At 38.5% G+C, this 21,762-nt stretch overlaps 1 protein-coding gene across 4 annotated transcripts in view; it reads right to left on the bottom strand.

The window, feature by feature from the left end:
- The window catches only part of epha3 (eph receptor A3), a 134,378-nt gene that overhangs the window by 94,285 nt on the left and 18,331 nt on the right, over positions 1-21,762 (bottom strand). For 3 of the 4 annotated variants that reach the window (XM_058082512.1, XM_058082513.1, XM_058082511.1), the window contains exon 3: positions 19,050-19,710. In XM_058082512.1, the coding sequence (XP_057938495.1) occupies positions 19,050-19,710 (661 nt within the window). Of the gene's footprint in view, positions 1-19,049; positions 19,711-20,260; positions 20,297-21,762 lie in introns of all 4 variants that reach the window. The other variant, XM_058082514.1, reaches the window with a different exon arrangement.

The raw sequence follows: 21,762 nt of genomic DNA, 5'->3' as shown, positions 1-21,762 counted from the left end.
TTGGGTATACAAGAAATTATTGAGTGAAACATGCATATTTCAATCTTGTGACCCTGACTTTTTGTCCTGGAGCCGTTCCACTGTACTGTAGTGTTTTTGTATCCTCGTTAAAACATATTGCAGCAGTAATCCTCCTTTGAACTGACAATTCATTTATAGTATTCCATACTGGTGCTGTATAGCCCCATAACATCTACAATACTTCAGCATGTCCAGAAGTCCAACCTTTTGTGTGATGGTGCGTTTGGGTGCAGATCGTTTCAATGACATTGTGGATTTTGTCGAGGAAAAACTTGCAAAAATACAATGACCGCAAGCTAGGAAGCAAGCTAGCTAGCGATGTCACAAGAAATCTCAGCCTTAAGGTTGTCCCTCGCCACTTCAAACCTCAAGTTTTGCAGCTTCACTCATCACGTTTTTTTTTTTCTAATTACATTAATTAACAAATCATTGCGTTTTTACGTTTTTGATGATGGTCTATTATTGAAATTACATTATTTAGACACTTAGGCACATTTTATGGATTTTTGGCTTAAATTAAGCATTTTAAAAAATAAAAGTGGCTTAATGAGCTAGAATACAATTACAAGGCATTCATAAAACATTCATAAGAATCATCCAAAGACATTATGATGATATGTAATATAATACACTGGTCACTAGGTGTCAGTAATGTAACAAAGATGAGACGATAGTCACGGTACTGAAGTAAAAAGGAGCACAACAAGCAACTTTGTGTGAGTCTTTAGTAAGTCTTAATTATGTCTTATTTTATTTTATTATGTTGGGTAATGTGCCTATAGGGGTGTTATTTAATGTCTAGAGGGCTCTAATAATATTGAGGTTTTTTATGGCATAATAACAAAAATATTCAACTTTTTAATAAGGAATCCCACTTTGTGGAAATTATTTCATCACTGACGGGTCTTGAACTAATTAACCACGATAAACGAGGTATTACTCAATAGTTCAGTTCTTATTTTCTCAACACAAACATTACAGATGTTCCTCCAAAATTATGAAAAGAATGATAATTTGCATGTTGGCTTGGGACATTTAGTGGCAAAAGACGAGCAGAGTGGAAGAAATTGAAAAAACCGGTCGCTCGTATCGCCAACCGTGGGTCACACTACCTTCACCTTGACAAATACCTGCTGCCGTGTGTCTGAACAAGCGTAGATGAGGGGAAATGAATCGGAGGAGGTGGGAAATCTGAGATGATGAGTAAAGTAATCTTCTTGGACACATGCTGGCTGCCATTTTTCTCCTTTCTTCTCCACACTGTTTCCATGCCTGTTTATGTGTGTGTGTGTGTGTGTGTGAGAGAGAGAGAGAATATGTGTGTATAATTTGTAAGAAAGGTCAGCGCTCATCTGCACTGTGTCCCAGAACCTTTAAAGGTTACAACTTTTGTCCTGGTATAAGTAACGCTTTATTTCAAATCCCTATAGGAGGAGCGACTTCAAGGCAAACACAAAAGAGACATTTGTAGCTTCTGCTGAACGTTTTTGACAGTACGCGTTACTTGCTCACACACCGCAGTGATGAGACAATGAAGAAGTACATAATGTAGAAGTACAAGTTCTCGGTAGACCCATTGATTGTGTTGGGAAATGGCTAGTAGCAACTCCAGACTTAAGCTTGTAATTTAAACCCGGATTCCTGTATGCACACTCTATAGTGCTACACAGACAACCGCTTTTGTTCCATTACTTACACTAAATAAATAAATACAGTTTTGACACTGATAAATTGTTACTTACTGCTTGTACTTCTGACTCCTCCACACGGCTAAGTAACGTTGAAAAGGCGTCAGGCTTTAGCAAGTTTGTCAGCTAGTCCAGCTGCATACTGGACCATGTTCACAAAACAGTCCAGTGTGAAATATCGTTCACATTTGCCACGTTTTGTACGGAATTGTAGACAAGCGTGGTAGACATTGCTAACACCATAAAAAGAGAAAACGAGCTTGGGGAAGAGTTATCTGGCCTACAGCGCACGCCCATATAAGGAAGCATGGCACTCTGTGACATCACAGCTAGCCAGTGTTAGAAAAAAACTCTAAAACCGAGCGTTCCAAACTTCTTTCACAGCTCACTTCCCAATCTCATTATCTGAAACTTTGGCATAGTTTAACACGAGAATACAACATTCTAACTGCATTTATAGGTAGCATAATAGCATAATAGCATAATAACCCCCCTTTAAAGCTGAACACCGCAGCATAAGAATGCTAAACATGGTCAAGAGACAGAGGCTAAAGGTCAAGCAGAGATGAGGAAAGACACACACCCAAACATCCACACAGCTGCAGGCCTTTAAGGTTTGCCCGTGTTCCAGTCGCCACGCATGGCTGCACTGAGCATGCTCAGTTGTGTTTGGCATTCAGAGTGCGGGGCAGTTAAAGGCCTGATCGCTGAGGCCTGACCGCATTTAATCAGCACACGCAAAACTCACACAACACACACACACTTATATGCATACACAGCAGTATGTAGCTTGCACGCAAATGACCCACTGCCACAGCTGCGCACGCACACAAGAACACACTAGAGGGCATGTCATTCTATCTGATAGCATTTCCAAGTCAAGCGCTAAGGTAAATGTCACTGCTTTGCTTCCTGCAAGTAGACAGAGAAGTGTGCAGTGTGCAATAAATGAGTGTGCAATGGGGTTTTCCTTTATCTTATATCATCAACTGTGGGAATAAAGAAAAGTGTGTAAGGACCATTTCAGGGACCATATGGATATTTTGGGTTAGAGATAGCTTGAGTAGCTATGCACGCTTATTTTGCTATGCATTCATGCAAAGAAAATGTGTTCAAAAATGAACATTGGCGTACAGGTTTGTTAACTTTTGATTCTAAATAGGGACAGACAATTAAAAAATGACTGCGGTACCTCACGGTTTTCGAAGGATCGTAGGAAAAATTTCAACAAATTTCAAATTTCTACAAATTTCCCCACTGAGGGACGAATAAAGGCATATCTTAATCTTAAAAAAAATCCCTGCTTATTGTATATCCTGCTGTTTGCCTGCAAATCATTCCATGGAATGGAGTGCCCAAACAAAGCATCCACTACGCATTGGGGGGAGTAAGGACATTTCATTCACTTTACATCAGTATATACTGCAGTTTTGTTCCGTAGGGCAAAGCTTTCCAAAAAAAAAAAAAACCCTTTCATTAACGACATATCAAATTGCACTCGCATTGTTGAAACTGCAATCACTTTAACTTTACTGAGACCGACGTCTCAGTGCTTGCATTGTCCCCCTGTATCCAAATGCAGAGATTATATTTCTGCACCCATTCACTCCTTGGTCTTTTGAAAGGTTTCATGTCTTGTGCGTGGGTCAGCTGTCAGTCAGTGGTGCAAAACGTGAGACAGTTTAACCCAAGGGTGCCTCAGGCCTAATTGGGACCCTATTCAAAATGACTGTATCTCGAAATGCCAGCGAAAACCAAAAGAGGCTCATTGTACCATTATACCAGCAGGGACTGACAGGAGAATCGGTCAATTCTATGATTTTATTCTCAAATTGGTGACAAAGCAGGCAAAAGGCAGTAAATAGGTTTGCTGTAAAATTTAATGTAAAGTGACGTACTATTTACCTTCTTCGAAAACCGGATTTAGTTTTACTACCAGGCAGCTGAATGCGCATCCTTTGTGCATTTGCCAAGAATGCTCCCCGTTGCGTAAAATGGGAGTTGTGGGGACTTCGGCATGACACATGTTCTGCGTGTAGGAAGGACTGGCCCTCCTTTACCCAAGTCCAAATTTTCAAAACTCACTGATCAATCGTCTTGTAGCCATACACAAAAAAGGTCTCCATTGTGTCCATTTTTTAAAATCAAAGTAAACAGAGTCTAGAGCAGGGGTCTCAAACTCAATTTACTTGGGGGCCACTGGAGTTAGGGTCTGGGTGAGACTGGGCCACATCAGGTTTTCCAAAAAAAAAACAAAAAAAAACGCATTTATTAAAAACATTTTTTTTTTTTAAAAACTTCGCTTTGGTTCCAATTTTCTACAAGAAAAGCTGTGATAAAACAATCCACTGTTCTCAAATATCTTACTTTTTATTTTTCTACACAAAATAAGATGAAAAATAAATAAACAAATCAAGAATAAAGAAAATCAATCAATCAGTAATAAATAAATATAATAATAATAAAACGGCACATAATAAAAACTTAAGAAACCACATATAGTTGGTGGGTAGACAAATTATTTTTTTCAGATTAAAATTAACAAAGCATTATTAGAGCCCTGTAGACATGACAAAACACGACTATAGTCACATTTATACTCTTTTTATTTACAACATATTGCGCAACTGCAGGGTCTTGAGACACATGCTAACTCGCAAACTAGAGCGCTAGCGACCTAAACGGTAGCGTTCAAGTTATTTCCTTTAAACTTAAATAGCCAAAAACTTACCACTTCCACACGGATAGGGAGGATAACTATTAAGAGTTATTTAACCTTTAACATGAACAATTTAATCAAACGTAATAATTTTTTCTGGGTACATGATACCATACAGCATCCATATCAAACTTGCGCAGGCCGCACTAACATTAAACTTTCATATCAAGGCGGGGGCCTCAAACTAGTGTCAAATGTGGCCCGCGGGCCGCGTGTTTAAGACCCCTGGTCTAGAGACCAACAGTGAAAAACAAAAAATGTACCTTTCAAACAAACATTCCATTTGCTCCCATTTCAAGTGTACTTCTGTTTTCAATAGCCGATGAATATCACAACGTGCCGACGTGCACAACACCCTGACTTGTCATAGGCCCCAAATACCACATGACCACAGGATGTGTGTGAGTGTCTGTGTCTGTGGGTGTTGAGAATGCCTTTGTGCAGTGGTAAGCACATCGTCTTCTCCTGACCACCACTGCTTTACTAATGACCGGGATGCAGTATATTGACAGATGTGTCTCTTTCGTTTAAACTGTGCATTTATTTTTTTCTGTGTGTCTTTTTCACACGCACACATTGTGAACAGAGCCTGTGTCTGATCAGATTTTTTTTTTTTAAGGGAAACATGAAAGAGAACAAATTATCCAGGTCATTTTAAGGATAATTGTACAAAAAATACTACTTATAAGGTTCACAGATAAAATTTACTGAGCTGATACAAGATTTCACATTTTTACTCAGGCTCATTTTTAGGTCTATCAAGTTTTCTTTTAATGTTATATCAATCTCACAGCTGAGAAAAAGCAGTTTCTTTTCAAAGAACAAAAAGATCATTTTTCGGACCCGAAATTAAGACTGTGCTGCCACAAAGACATGCGCCAGTAAGTAAGATAAAATAGAGAAAATGTAATTTTGATGTTAAATTGAGCTCAGTTATGTCTGCCAGGATTGAGAAGAGATCTTTCACACCCACAGACCATAAAATTAGGTACACCTGCACAATTCACAATCCAGAGATCCAATAAAAACTTTTCTTCCATGATAAAGATTGGATTTTTAATCTTGTCTTAGAGTATGCGTGTGTACCTATGGTATGTTTTCAAGTTCCCCGAGGTAGTATACAAACTAATTAAGGTCAGAGAGAAACCAATAATACCAGGGTTACTATATCAGGCACAGCAACAAACACCTAGGAAATTAAATCAAGTGTAACCAAAGACTATTTTCCTGAGCCGTGTCTGTTCATTAACTAAGTGTGCAAATGTTATATTGATGTCAATATTTCTGTAGCAGCAGCTGCCCACAGATCACGATACACTGTGTTAGAAAACACAATTGCTATAAATTGAATTTCACTTTGTTAAATAAATACAAAACGAAAAGACTGTCTATGCAAGCTTAATCAGAAACGTCATACAACAATGAAAACTTTCAATGTAATTAAAGCTGTTGATGGCTTAAACGTTTTAATCGTGATTAATCACAATTATTACACAGTTAACCCGTGATTAATCACATGTTCAGTTTTTTTCACATTATAATCATACAGGAGCAGACAGTGATACTTTCTAGTATCAGGTCTAGGTTTCTAGGTGTAGTGGTTAGCGTGCAGACCTCACAGCTAGGAGACCAGGGTTCAATTCCACCCTCGGCCATCTCTGTGTGGAGTTTGCATGTTCTCCCCCGTGCATGTGTGGGTTTTCTCCGGGTTCTCCGGTTTCCTCCCACATTCCAAAAACATGCTAGGTTAATTGACGACTCCAAATTGTCCATAGGTATGAATGTGAGTGTGAATGGTTGTTTGTCTATATGTGCCCTGTGATTGGCTGGCCACCAGTCCAGGGTGTACCCCGCCTCTCGCCCATAGACAGCTGGGATAGGCTCCAGCACCCCCGCGACCCTCGTGAGGAAAAGCGGTAGAAAATGAATGAATGAATGATACGGAATAATCACAACATTTTTTCCGGAATGTTCTCCCTACAACTTAAACAACAAGCCTAATCGTGTAAACTTTGAGTAGTACCACAAAATTAAATAAAATGTGTCCTTTGTTTTAAGCACCTAAAATCAAAACAATTTGACTAAAGTACAATACAGTACATAAAAATGTCGATTTTTGACAAACCCCTCCTGTTATTGTACAAACCATTTTTAAGCCTCTTGTATGTCTCATACACATTTTTAACCACTGATGAACAATAACGTAAAGTGACTGATGAACAAAGTGTGAAAGCTGCAATTTTGCTTTGAAGAATGCAACTATGGTGTGTTCAATGACTGCTGAACAAAATGGGACATTTCAACACATGTAAAAAAAACATAAAACAAAAACATGTAAAAAAAATGAGGGCTGTTACATGCATGCATAATTCAACATTATCTGTGACATTGAAGAATGCAACTATGTTGTGTTCAAGGACTGTTGAACAAAATGGGACATTTCAACACATGGAAAAAAACATGAAACAAAAACATAAACATGTAAAAAAAAATGAGGGCTGTTACATGTAGGCATAATTCAACATTATCTGTGACATTGAAGAATGCAACTATGGTGTGTTCAAGGACCGCTGAACAAAATGGGACATCTCAACACATGGAAAAAAACATAAACATGTAAAAAAAAAATGAGGGCTGTTACATGTATGCATAATTCAACATTATCTGGGACAATGTTAATTAATGGACGGTTGACGGTTGCTGGTTCAGTCACTGAATCAATTTCAACCCATTTCTAGGCTATTTCAACAATCACCCGACTTTTCATTTCATCATTCACACTTAATTTCGACTGAAATTGATTCATCTACTTCTTATTGCAGTTATTTCTTGTTATTAAGGCAATATGCTTTGATGGTGGATTTACATGTAATACGATGTGACTTTGAATGAGGTGCAATCCGACAAAAGCCAGAAGGATTTCAGATAAAATACACAATGAATTAAAAATCCAACCAGCACAAAGCAAGATGATGTTTTACAAGGTGTGACATCATAAGGAAACAGGCACTTTGCTAAGATTTGTCTAGCAGAAAAACATCTGGATAGATGAGTTGAGTCCTTGTCATTCTTTCACGTTAATATGGGAACTAGAGAACGAGACGGAGCTCAGCAATGGCAATTATTTCTAGAGAAAACAGATGTTGCTTTGCTGTCATCGACTAGTTTGTGGAAATGCTTGTCACGCTTGCGTTTGTGACAAAAGCGGTGAGATCAGACGGCTGTTGGGAGATAGACATTTATGTGGCCGGGAGCTTCCGTCATACAGAATTGCAGATGCACGGTGACATGATGCTCCTGACAAGTAACTCACAATGTTGCCATATATGCCTACAGGAGCTGTTTAGATAAGTGAGACACTTGACAGACGTGGGGGCCCTGAGATGAGTCTAAGGCAGCGCCACATGGCATGCATGAAGGACGGCAAGCGTCACGTCGTAATAACCTTACATGCTGGATACAGAATTAGGTACAGTTGCACCAATGATACTGTATTTTTACACAAATATATTTCAAATATGCTGATACCCTTGTTTAGCTGAGAATGGCAAAGTATTAGTATTAGTTGTATACAACTACCACTAATAAAGAGTTATTCATTCATTCATTTTCTAGGGTCGCAGGGGTGCTTGAGCCTATCTCAGCTGTCTTCGAGCGAGAGGCGGGGTACACCCTGGACTGGTCGCCAGCCAATCACAGGGCACATATAGACAAACAACCATTCACACTCACATTCATACCTATGGACAATTTGGAGTCGCTAATTAACCTAGCATGTTTTTTTTGGAATGTGGGAGTAAACCGGAGTACCCGGAGAAAACCCACGCATGCACGGGGAGAACATGCAAACTCCACACAGACATGGCCGAGGGTGGAATTGAACCCTGGTCTCCTGGCTGTGAGGTCTGCCGTGCCGCCTAATAAAGAGTTATATGATAGAAAAAAATAATAGAAATTGTGAATGTATATTGCCAAAGTACATAATTCAGTCAAATCATCAAAATATAATTTTTGTATGATTCGGTTTTCAAAGTTATCACATTTTGCCACCAGTTTTCATACACTGTTTTGGTTATTGTACAATATTTTGCATAACAAAGCAGTGTGTTTGCCCTGTACTTTATCATTCATTTCATTCACCATCTACATGCATTTTGCACTGTTTCCTGCATGTAAAAGAATAATTAATAATTAATTTGACTTTATTTTCATAATATAACTTTATTTTTTTTTTTGCCCCGTCCAGACATTAGGGCATATAGTATTGTTGATCTAAATGCCCTTACATGCTAAACAAATTTGCTCTGTGTCAGGAAAGGTGTTGGCTACAACTTCCCTTTACTATTAAATTTTATTTGCCGTTATTTGATGTTTTTGTTATGCGCATTTGGTGCGACCGGACCGGCGCAAGAAGAAACACAGAAAAGAAGAAGAGAAACTGGGGTGGCGGGATGGGGGGGAGGACAAAAACAGCAGCAAAACAAAGAATAATTATCGTAAAAAATATATATTTTTTGTTAATATTTTTGGAGTTTTAGAAAATATTACTTATTTATTACTTAAGTTATTCGATTTTCCTATGTTTCGGTCTTTGTCTGACATTTTCAAGGTACCACTGTGTATATACAGTGGAAACACCTACAGTCGGTCCTTGGTTTACGGTGTTGTGGGGTTACAATCCACTCCCATAAATGTCCACAACCTAAATCGGTTTTATTTCTTAAACATGAGACTCGTTCGAGAATTAGTTATGCTCATGTGTCGGAATAAGATGTAGTCGCACGTAGCTTACACTATGGCTTGGGTACCAAGGTAGACCACTGATGTCGGTGCACCAAAGAAAAGGAAAGCCACCACCATTTAATAATTTTAGTACTGTATTTTATATACATTTTGTGTGTTTTGTCGACCGTGTGAGTGACTTAGGTGTTAACTTAGGTGTAATAGTTTCAAACGTTTTTTCTGCCAAATTCCCTGAGGGAATCCCTTTCCTTCCTATCCCGCCTTCCTTAGTCCTTATTCAACTTGCCTTCGCTCACCTACCATTACATTACATTACATTACATGTGTGACCAAACATCCGCAATGTAAGTGAACACAACACTTACCACAGTGGCCATTCTAACTGTAAGGCCACCCGCACAAGCACACACACACACACACACTAAAACTCCATGTCAGGAAGAGTTCCACCCCCATAAATTGCATATGTGGTTTGCATGCAAACATACATACATAAATTATGTTCTTCTTTTTCCTTTACTCTTTTCTTTGCAGTGAACAGACACCCAAACCGGTACGCATGGAGTCCTTATGCACACACGCTCACACACAAAGACTGACCACTGTGAAGTAGTGCTGTCAACCGGTCGGGCCTCTTAAACAAATAAACACCCCATCGATCTATCTTTTCAATGTGTGTGTGTTTATGTGTGTGTGTGTGTGTGTGTGTGCATGCGTACATTGGGGTTTGTTTGTTTCTATGTGTGTTAAGTTGAATTCCTGAGCCTGTGGTTACCAGCAGCTTTGAAGTCCCAACATTACCAGGGGCCCCCCGGGTGACAGGCTTACCCGCCACCCTTGGCTTGCAGTGGAAGGCCCTAAAAAGAGAGCGCAACAGGCAATAATGCCACGAATGAACAAACCCGCCTTGCTCCTTGCAACATAATACGACAGACACACAAAGGCACAAGACCATTGCACCAGTACTTTGTATACACCCCAAATTCAGCAAAGGATGAGTGCATAAATGTCTGTTTTCACTCTCACACACACATACACTCACACTGGGGCATGAACACGCTCCAGCGGTCAAAATTATTGCTGAGTTGCCTTCCTTAGTCAATTCCAGTCTTTGAATTAATAGTGTCTCTAATTAACTACACGCTCATCCTCTTCCCTCCTTCTTTTCACGTTTTCCACGTTCCCCTTTTTCCTCCTCTCCCCCCTCCCCGTTCAGATTTCCCTTCAGGCTGGTGTGTAGTGGAGTGGTATGATTACTTCATGTCCCTCACCAAGCTTTTTAATTAGTTTTTTTTTCTCTCTTTTTTGTATAGGGGGGCACCATACAGGACGGCCTCCATATCTTGGAGTGGATACCCCAGTTGAATGCACATCTTTACGTGCCAGCGTTATTTCTTAGCTGGCTTTAAAATGTAATTTGATTAATCACTGATAATCACGATTGATCGCCATTTGCAACTTCAATAATTCCTCGCAACTTCAAATTTTGCGATTGTACTCTATCACAGTTTCTCAGTAATATATTACATAATACATCACACTGTTTTGTATTTAAATACAGATTGTTAGCAAATTTTTGGAATTTTTTGGAATTTTCAAGCCTACAAACTAAATAAACTAGTCATTATAAAAACACATTAAAAACATTGATGTGATTTATAGTATTATACAGCGTCAGAAATGTTGCTGTAATGTTCAGTGAGACACACAAGCACCAAACAACAGATCCAGTCGGCTCCCCGAGCACTGGAAAACACACAAGCACAATTATTATTTATATCTGAAATATCTTCTTGTCTCTTATTATGTCTACTATATTGTGTAACATGAGTGTAAAAGTGACTATAGGGGTGTTATGTCATGTCCAGAAGGCTCTAATAATGTTAAAATCCATGTTCTGTTGGTCATAAACAGGATTTATATGCTCTAAATATGAAAGTATTCAATTTATACATAAGGAGTTCACTTATCATGGTCGCGTCTGGAACAATCCATTCATCTATTTTCTATGCCGCTTAAACATTATTAGGGTCAAGAGTACATTGGAGTCTATCAGAGCTGACCTTGGGTGGGAGGCAGGGTACACCTGGGACTTTTCAAGGTCTGGAACCAATTAACCACATATTGTAATTTTCCAACACAGTAAATTAAAAAAAAAAAAAAAATATATATATATATATATATATATATATATATATATATATATATAAGTGCCGGAGTATCTTTGAAGGCACCTCGGGACAGTGAGGTGGAGAATGATGAAGTGTTGCAGACCGAGGTATACGTGTTTGTGAGTTGGAGATACAGTAGATGGGGTAACGTAGGAATTAAAAAAAAAAAAAAGAATAAAGGTGTAAAGTAGGAATAAAGTTTTAAAAAGTGTGTCCAAGTCACAGTGCATCTGCAGAAGAGGTTAGTTATGAAAAAGTTGTATTGTTATTAATTCTATACTTTTTTACTGCTTACATTGTCGTGATATTGTTTCATTAGCAGATTGGAATTTTTTTTTTTTTTTTTTTTTCCCGCAAAATGCCGCGATACCACCATGACGCCTCCCGAAGTGGAGCACTCAATCCAGGCCTTGTCCTTTCTTCTCATCTCTCCTGCTCCTTCTTCGCTCCAAAATGGCCACATTCCAAGGAGCACCCAGCCAAAAGGCTGCGGCAGAGAAAGCCTTCACACTAAACTAAAGTGACAGGAGAGGAGGGGGACGGATGCAGAGGAACTCTAGCCTAGAACACAACCATGTACAGTATAACACTTCATTTAACCAAAAAAAAAAAAAAAAAAAGCATAAACGTGCACACCATCACTGGACAGCACGGTTTGATATGACTGTCTTTGTTGAAAATATGCGTTCTGGATGTATTTGAGTATCAGTAACTCCTCACTTAACCACAAAGAATAGAACAGCCCTTCAACAAGGATCTGGCAGGCCAAGCGTAAAAGCAGCATCTAGGGTATCATGTGTATTTGTGTGCAGCCGGACCTGGGAACAATGGCTCAGTTTACTCTGGGAAGAGATAAATAGAAAGGCTACAACACACAGATGCAACCACACAGATGCACGCCTGTGTGTGAGCAGAGCCGACATGTTCTCGTAGCGAGGCGAGCAGTTATATAATGGTCAACAAAAACAAACACACACTTTCCGAGGGAGGAGAGAGGAGACAATGGATGTGATTTTACAGAGCCGGGCCTTAAATGTCTATACACAAAAGACTAATGGTGGGTGCACCGATTCCGCAGCATCGATATGTCAATATGTCAAAGTGTCAATACTAACAAGAATGCGTCCCTTCCGTATCTTTTTGGGTCAAATTAGTGTCAAATCGAACTGAGCCATTCATGTCACGTGAGCACTGACCAGAAGAGCGGTGGCTGGAACCAACTACCACACCAACAAGACGTGTTATGATATGTATTTTAATCATAAAAAAAAGGACAATTTTCGGGAAAATATTTTTTTAACAATTTGTTCAAGAATATATGCGACTTTGAAAAAAAAAACACAAAGCAGCTTCCTGTTTAACATGAAAAGGCAGAATTACATTTAAAACATTTTCCAGAAAATTGTCCCTTATTAATCCATTTTACGGTACTCTATTATTATACTGTGCAACCTTGTCTTTTATACATAAATTGTGTTGCCAAATGCAGTTTTAATGATAAATACCAGACCTTTAGTATATTTAGTTCGTTCGTCCGTTCGTTCATTTTCTACCACTTATCCTCACAAGGGTCGCGGGGGTGCTGGAGCCTATCCCAGCTGTCTTTGGGTGAGAGGCGGAGTACACTCTGGACTGGTCGCCAGCCAATCACAGAGCACATATAGACAAACAACCATTCACACTCACCTTTAGTATATTTATTTTACAATTTTAACTTTTATGATCTTACTGAAGTTCATCTGGAAAACATGATTATGATACAAAAAATGATTTTTGAAGTCACATCTTTGTCCTTTAATGGTAACAATTGAACTATACAATGTAAACGCATATTAATTTTTTTACAAGAAGGTATTTTGATATGTTGCAACTAATATGTTATGAACAATGAACATACATTAAAGTTGTTATATTGCCAATATTTGTCATATGTTTGATCAGGATAATAAGCAAATAAGTAATCAGTGGGGGAAAAAAAGTTTTATTGATTAAAAAAAAGGGAATTGATCAGTATAAAAAAAAATGACCCCCAAAAAGTAATGGATATAGGTATCGGATTTTTTTAAAATGCCCCAAAAAAAAACAAAAAAAAAACCCACCAGTATCAGTATTTTTAAAAATTCAGAGAAAGTTATCTGTACTAGTAAAAAGTCACTGGAAATGGAATCGAAAAAAAAGTGCCAAAAAAGTCATCTGTGATTTTAAAAAAATCACAAAATAATCCATAATGGTACCAAAAAAATATTTAAAAAGTCATCGGTATCAGTAGTAAAAAAAAATAAATGTAGTAAGTATCTGTATTGGTATACAAAAATGCTAATAAAAGTAATCAGTATTGGTGAAAGCAGATTATGTAAAGAACATGAATGAGCCATCGAGGTGTTTTAATTCAAACTGCTGCAATACTAAGGACCGTAAAATCAAGTGTTTTTTGTCAGGTTATGATGTTGTTATTATAAGCATTACAGTCCTGGCTGCTTTAGGTATTGTGTGTCCTGATGCATCAAGCAAGAGCATAAAGTTTGGCTTCTCATCAACATGTGACCGGACAGCTGCTTGCATTTGCAAAGTGCAAACATACACATATACACACACACACACACACACACACGTCTTACAGACATCCGTTTGCTGTTTTAGGATCAAATTAAGGTTACAGGAATTTCACACTGATGCTAGACAGGAGTCGCTTCACCTGCTCCGGTTTGTTCTAATGACAGATGAAAGACTGACTTAGCTAGATTAGATCTGGCCTCACAGTCTCTGCTCTTAAAGCATACAGTCACCTGACGACCACCGTCATGTCCGCTCACACGCTACGACAACAAGACGTTGTCTGCCGCAGATGATGAAATATCCAAGTGCAATCATAGCATTACATCCTGTGAAATATGTAATGACACACACATTGCAGACACCGGTTGCACACATTCTGGTAACTGTGACGTTTCTAATACCAGACAGAATGCATGCTCTAAATGGCGCCTCGAAAAAAAACAACAATATTGCTTTCGTAAACGGAACCGATGATGAAACTTTAACACACAACGTTTAAGTCTAAATAAACAACAAAGTTGCATTACCTCAACACACCATGCAAAACAAAACATAACTATTCAATGTTGTGCATAACCTCTTGTTCATTCCCCAAACATGTGACCAGTATAAAACATACAAACATACAATAAACTACATTTCCCACATAGTGATACACCATTTTAATATTAGGATCCAGTAAGTGGTTTACACATGCTCGGATTTATCATTTTTAGCTGTCTTCTCTATTGTAAATATGTGTTCAGCTTTCTGGCTATCAGTCTGTAAGGTGACCTAACCCCATGCACTCATCTGTCTGTTAACACAGAGAGTCTGGACAGAAAGTTGTGCACCGAGGTCCATGGTGGCTGCACGTGGGGGCGGCAGGGGTCTGTTGATGCAGCTGTCCCACTCCGCCGTAACATAAGACCTTATTAGAGTCCATTAGAGCACCCTGAATTCAATAAGAGATTGTCCAATACATCCAAACATTCACACAATTCACATGGAGATCGGAAACGAAAGACGGCCGCTCGGCTCGTGAGGGCGAGAGCGAAAACAAGTTGCCATTTGTTAGCACTAAATCTTGTTCAAACTTCAAATTTTTGGATGGTAGGTTTTTCAACGAGATTTTTAGCCAAAATTTGATCTCTGTCTTAGTTATCGCACAATATTCCGCATAACAAAGTAGTCTGTTTGCCCCGTATTGCATCATTCCACGGAATGGCGTTCCCAAACAAAGAACCCCACCCTTTGCCGAGTCACCGTCCGTGCATTCTTTATTGAGTTAAACAGCTAAATAACCAACCAAACCACTGATTTATTGGTTCATAATAATTTTGGATTGCAACCAACAATTATTCTCTTAGTTGATTAATCTGAAGCAGGTGGTTTTGATTAATCGTGTAATCGGTTAGGCCCTAACCCGGGGTGGGACACCCTGCGTGGATAGTGTTTTATCGTTCATGTTGTATATCGCACATGTATGTTATTCACGATCCAATGCGAACCCTGCGATTGCGTCATCCAAAGTCAGCCATGGTAGGCTCCAGCATACCCCGGCGACCCGAATGAAGGTTGAGGTATGAGGTATAGAAAAAGGATGGCTGCATGTATGACTAATGATATTAAAAAATATGAAACTTTGAAAGGCTGAAATTAGGATACATTTATTTTTTTTAATCTAGAATGATACAAAAAATAGTTTTCAATTAACTGGTTAATCGATTAATCAGCAATTTTTTTTCAGCAATTGTTGCAGTGATTTGGGTCATCGGGGTCAAACCAATTACACATGGAATCAAAATAAATTAAATAATATGAAACTTTGAAAGGCTGAAATTATGATACATTTATATTTTTTTTAATCTAGAATGATTAATAAAATACAAAAAAAGTTTTCAATTAACTGGTTAATCGATTAATCAGCAATTTTTTTTCAGCAATTGTTGCAGTGATTTGGGTCATTGGGGTCAAACCAATTACACATGGAATCAAAATAAATTAAATAATATGAAACTTTGAAAGGCTGAAATTAGGATACATTTATATATTTTTTTTAAATCTAGAATGATTAATAAAATACAAAAAATAGTTTTCAATTAACTGGTTAATCGATTAATCAGCAATTTTTGTTCAGCAATTGTTGCAGTGATTTGGGTCATCGGGCTCAAACCAATTACACATGGAATCAAAATAAATTAAATAATATGAAACTTTGAAAGGCTGAAATTAGGATATTTATTTTTTTTTAATCTAGAATGATTAATAAAATACAAAAAATAGTTTTCAAATGAACTGGTTAATCGATTAATAAGCAATTTTCGGCAAAATGTGAATCTTTCTTAATACATCCCTACTATAGTCATCTGAAATTATATGTACTGTATGTATGTCAATGCTGTTTGAATTATTACAATAATATTTCAGTAGCATTGGCTGGTCAGTGTGTCAATCAGAAGACCAATATATCATAATAATCCTCATGTGTCTGTGTCAATTGTACATTTGATGTCCCCTATCTTGTGGACGGCAAGTCTGCCAGAAGTCCACTGTCCCAGAAAAGAACTTCCCTTGGCCCCACCAGCAGGAGTTTGACCCACTACACTCTCTTTGATCTTTAATGAACATCGGGCCAAGCTCCGGAGAGGAAAAAAAACGCATAAATATGGCAACATTTGCGACCAGAAAGAAGAGCTGCGGACATTCTCTCCTGTCTAAGAAAAGCATTATCGTCATGGCAGAAAAACTACAGCGCATATATGTCTGCTTTTCCAACACATAATAGTACGCAGAACATACAGTATAGAATGACATAAACCACAGCTGCCAGCCACATCGAAGACAACTTGGAGGTTTTATGGCACACGCTGCGTCTGCAAGTACTTTTGGTTGTAATTTAAAAAAACATACATACATATGCTTAAACCAGAGGAGTGTGAATAAAACAAGAAATTGAACCCATAGAATTGTATGTTACAGTAGACTGCTGATATGTTTAGTCTAAGAGTTTCAAAATATATAAAAAAAAAACTTAGTTGATCATCAAAATGTGGATTTAAACTGTGGATTTTAAGCTCTGGGATGGGACAAGTTTTGTAGCAGAATAAAATATTCAGATGTCATATGTTGAGAATAAAACAGCGTGTTATGTCAACAAAACTCTGAGAATATCAGGATATCATTTACTATTTTGTACATATTAGGTGCACAGTTAGACTCCACTCTTAGAATAAAATATTTTTTTTTCCCCAAAAAACTGACTTTATAGCATTTTTTGAGGAGCTTTCTGCTCACTGCAGAAACTTGAAATCAACTAATTTTATCTTGGGCATTACTACCTACACCAAAATACATTTGTACCTTGGTTTTCATTATTAATTTGTTCCAAAAAATCTGAAAAAATGCAAAAACCAAAGCAATTTTTCCAATAGTAAACCATACAAATTGAAATATGTATTAACAAAAACACATTTTACAGAGGACGATTACAGATTTATATGCAGAAACCAATGCAAAATATCATTTTTACCTTTATTATACAGCAATTTATTACTAGTTTATGTAACCGGATATTGCAGTATTGTAGTATTTTATAAAGTATTGCATAAGATGTGGGATGTAAAATTGCTGAATAAACAAGCAATGCTGGGAGTAGTTTGTTTTGTGCAATATGGTATGATAACCAAGACAGTGTATGAAAACCAAGGCAAACTTTTGGCCAAAAACAAAAAGTGAGAGAACTGCAACAATTAATCAATTAATTAATCAACAACTATTTTGGTGTTTGATTATCCTTTCATTCATTTTCTACTGCTTATCCTTACGAGGGTCGCGGGGGTGCTGGAGCCTATCCCAGCTGTCTTTGGGCGAGAGGCGGGGTACACCCTGGACTGCACCGCCGTGCAGCCATGGGGTTTGATTAATGCTTTTTACCGTATTTTCGGACTATAAGTCGCACTTTCTTTCATAGGTTGGCTGTTCCTGCGACTTATACTCCAGAGCGACTTCATTCATTCATTCATTCATTTTCTACCGCTTATCCTCATGAGGGTCGCGGGGGTGCTGGAGCCTATCCCAGCTGTCTTCGGGCGAGAGGCGGCGTACACCCTGGACTGGACCGCCGTGCAGCCATGGGGTTTGATTAATGCTTTTTACCGTATTTTCCAGACTATAAGTTGCACTTTCTTTCGTAGGTTGGCTGTTCCTGCAACTTATACTCCAGAGCGACTTATGTATGTTTTTTTCTATCTAATTATGCATTTTTGGCCTTGTGCGACTTATATTCCGGAGCGACTTACAGTCCAGAAAATACGGTAATTAAAAAATTTATATATATATAACCTCTGATTTCAGTCATCCTATTACGTTCACCTTTTATGCATAACAATATGATAACACATTTGACTTTGGAAAACAATGACCAACATTTGCAGCCTTCCATAGAGTTGTACTTTATAGTCGGACAAAAAGGGACTGCACGATTTTGATACAACTCGCATCAGTAAGCTGGAAAATGCATGATGATGATGCAACCAGACCCTCGACCACAATTTGGTAGCCAGATAACTCCTCAAAACCTCTACCAGGATATCAATACATTTTCAAGGTGAAATTGAGTATCTCCAGACTTGATTTAAAGCCGACTGACTCACTCATGTCTCCACCGACACCCACAAGTACCACCACAGCTATTTCATTTTTCACCATCCACTCGCTTAACCCTCTTCTTTCTTCTGTGTTATCACTTTCATTCTTACGTCCTCTGGTTCAGATCTTCCCAAAGTTAATGATGTGATGCAGAGAGAGGCTTACTATTAAACTACTGCATACTGAACACGACAGCCAAGACCTGGATAACGCATCATACATATATGGAAAAATAAATGCGGCACTGCTGATTCATCCACCCCCACTATGGGTTTCTTGGGTTCTTTTGAAGGCCATTGAAAAACACACATGTATACTTCAAGAATGGACGGTTTATATTCGAAAAGGTTCTGAGCTGACAATTATGAGGTGTTAAAGTATTCACATCAAACACTTCTGCTTTATATTATATGCCAATATTTCAAAGAAAAGCAGCCTGACTGAGGAATGTATAAAAGACGTGAGCTATAAGATCTGAGACCAAACGAAACACCGCATGCAAGAATATAAGACGTGTCTTACTTTGACAGGTGTTGCTCCTTTCTTCGTAGCCGGAGTTGCACAGACACTTTCCAATCGGGACAAGCCACTCCCCGTCCGTGCTGCAGTACATTCGCGGCGGCTCCTCCTCTTTCGAGTGGTTCACACAAGACCCTTTGACTTCCACCAGCGACTGCGAGTCCATGGGTACGGTATCAGGAAAAGAGGCGAGATTCTTCACCGTGTTCGGACACTTTTTAAAGTACACCCTCACCGACACTAAAGCTACACAGGCACCCACGTCCTGGAAAGCTAGGTAGAAGCCCTTCTTGGTCATTGGCCCCACCTCACGCACCTCGGTGTTGAGTTTGAGAATACGGTCGCCTAAGTCCATTTGTGTGAAACTCTCATCCGCCGCAATGGTGTCGATTTTGGAGAACTGGTGTTCTCGGAAGTGAGTGCCTTGGTCGTCATCGGTCTCCAAGTAAAGAAGATTGAAGGTCTCTTTGCACGTGCCCAGTACTAACGGAATGGAGTTGCAGTCCCTCAGAGTGAATTTCAACTCAACGTAGATCTTCCGGGCTGATTGACGGGGAATCCAGTTGGTGCGAAGCCAGTTGTTCTGACTGTACTCCATCACATTGCACACCTGGAAAGTCCTGATGGGTGTATAATGCTCATCCACCCCACTGATCTCCTCCCACTGGAAGATAAAGGAGGAACAGGGACAGAGTAGAGAGAGAAGTAGGGAAAGCCGAGCAGAAACAAATGCAGGAGAAAATTTGCAGGAAAGGCAAAGAAAGAAGGAGTTGGAGAATGAAAGCATTTTGGGTGAACAGAAGAAGAGTAAGAAAGCAGAAATAAGGAAAAACGGGGAAGGATAATAGAAAAAACAAAGTTATCTCCATCCTGTCAGCATTTAAACATAAATAATTTAGATTCAGACAATCTCATGCTGAAGTCTAAACAAATACGGGTGGAAAAATCCCACTACCAGATCTCTCATTTAACTAAAACCAATCAAATTATCGTCCAAACTGATCTTTAAATATAACATAAATGTGCAATTTCAGAATAGGTGCGTAAAATCTCGTAGTGTTTTTTTTCCGCCCATTTGACTAACATCTGATCTACGAGTGAGGACTGCAGTCTTTGTCTATCTACGTCATAGTATGACTGCGTCTAATAGAAACGTGCTGAAACTACTACGAAATAAAAGAATCTAGGAAGTATTGAGAGATTTCAGTGTATACCAGGAACGTTCATGGCTATCTTACATTTTCCCTCCACTGGAAGAAAGCGATGAGAGAGGAAAGGAGAAAAGAAAGTGCGGGTCATTCCTTTTGAATTCAACACAGTAGGAAGACTCAATTGATCATGCGCTTTTCGCTTCGCAGTTCAGGAAAAATAACAACAAATCGGAGAGATGATGAACAGGCAAACACCTGAAACACTGCCTGTATTGTCGGGAAATTGACAGTAATTAGAATGATTGAGTCTAAATGGACGCTTTTGTCCTCTTTTGGCAAAATAAAGAATGGAGCAGCACTTGATTCACAAAGAAAGCGACACACTGTCTTGGTAAGTGGAAGCGGAATGATTGACCCTTTGACTATAGTAGCGCTGGAAACATAAACATATACGTATGTATACATTCACATACAAGCTCATATGAAGTGTTTAAAGGCATGCACAGCAGGTGCTTTCAAGCATGAACACAGAAATTAATGACTGGCTATGAAGGTTTCTGCTCTCGATTAGAACTTTGTGTGTGTGTGTGTGTCACGGCGTGGGTGTAAAGCGTATCTTTAGAGTGTTCAAGGACCTCTCAGGCTTAAGGATAGCCACTTGCTTTTCATCTCTTAGTAAAAGACCTCGAGAGAAAGCCTGTGGAGTGCTGAGGAGGGGATGTTAGCTCGAGTAGCACCAAAAGAGCACCAAAAACTACAAAAAAAAAAAAAAAAATTCCAGCAGTATTTATCCTCCAACTGTGCTCCTCACCTCATTCTTCAGAGTGGAGCTAAGCTCAAAAGGTCGTTCAAAACACGCAAAAATAGACCTACTTGAGTGCTATGACTAATAAAGAATTTAATAACTTCACTTACACTTTAAGAGAAGTGTTGTACTTTGTTATGTAAAACACTTGCAACGTCTGGCAGTGACAACCTTGCACAAATTAGGGGGAAAAATGTACATAAATACACTTGCACTCAAACGTTATTAACCCCTAAACTCTATTGCTTGTATTGGTAAAGTTTATAAACATTGAGTATTTGTTGAAATTGGCCATTTGTTGAAAGTTATTACAATTTGAAAATACGTTTAGTCGACAATTTATCAAAAAAAATCAGTTCCCTAATGTTAAATCACTCATATTTGAGTTAAACGCCCTCCTATACTTAGCAAAACCTGCAGAATTATACAAAAGTAGCATGTTATATGTGTTTCTATTCAACTCAATTAGATATTCTAATGAAAACTGAATTAACTTTAACCCTAGTCTACCCCAAATTTCAATGATTAATGAATGATGAATGAAAGTAATAGTACATTACTATGTGCACAAAGAGGAATTAGCCCCTTTCTACACTTTAACCCTAACCCTAATTCAATGTACAGTAATACCTTGCCACTTTGTGCTTCGAGTTTTCATCAAAAATATATGCAATGATTAATCATTGCTGTTTCATGGTTGAAAACCGCCTATTTGTAGTCAAGAAATATACATATTTAACCAAAATGTACATCGTTTTCC

The sequence above is a fragment of the Doryrhamphus excisus genome, chromosome 9 (genome assembly GCF_030265055.1).
Source record: "Doryrhamphus excisus isolate RoL2022-K1 chromosome 9, RoL_Dexc_1.0, whole genome shotgun sequence".
Taxonomy (NCBI): Eukaryota; Metazoa; Chordata; class Actinopteri; order Syngnathiformes; family Syngnathidae; genus Doryrhamphus; species Doryrhamphus excisus.
The sequence above is the reverse complement of the archived record's forward strand: the minus strand, read 5'-3'. Positions and strand labels throughout refer to the sequence as shown.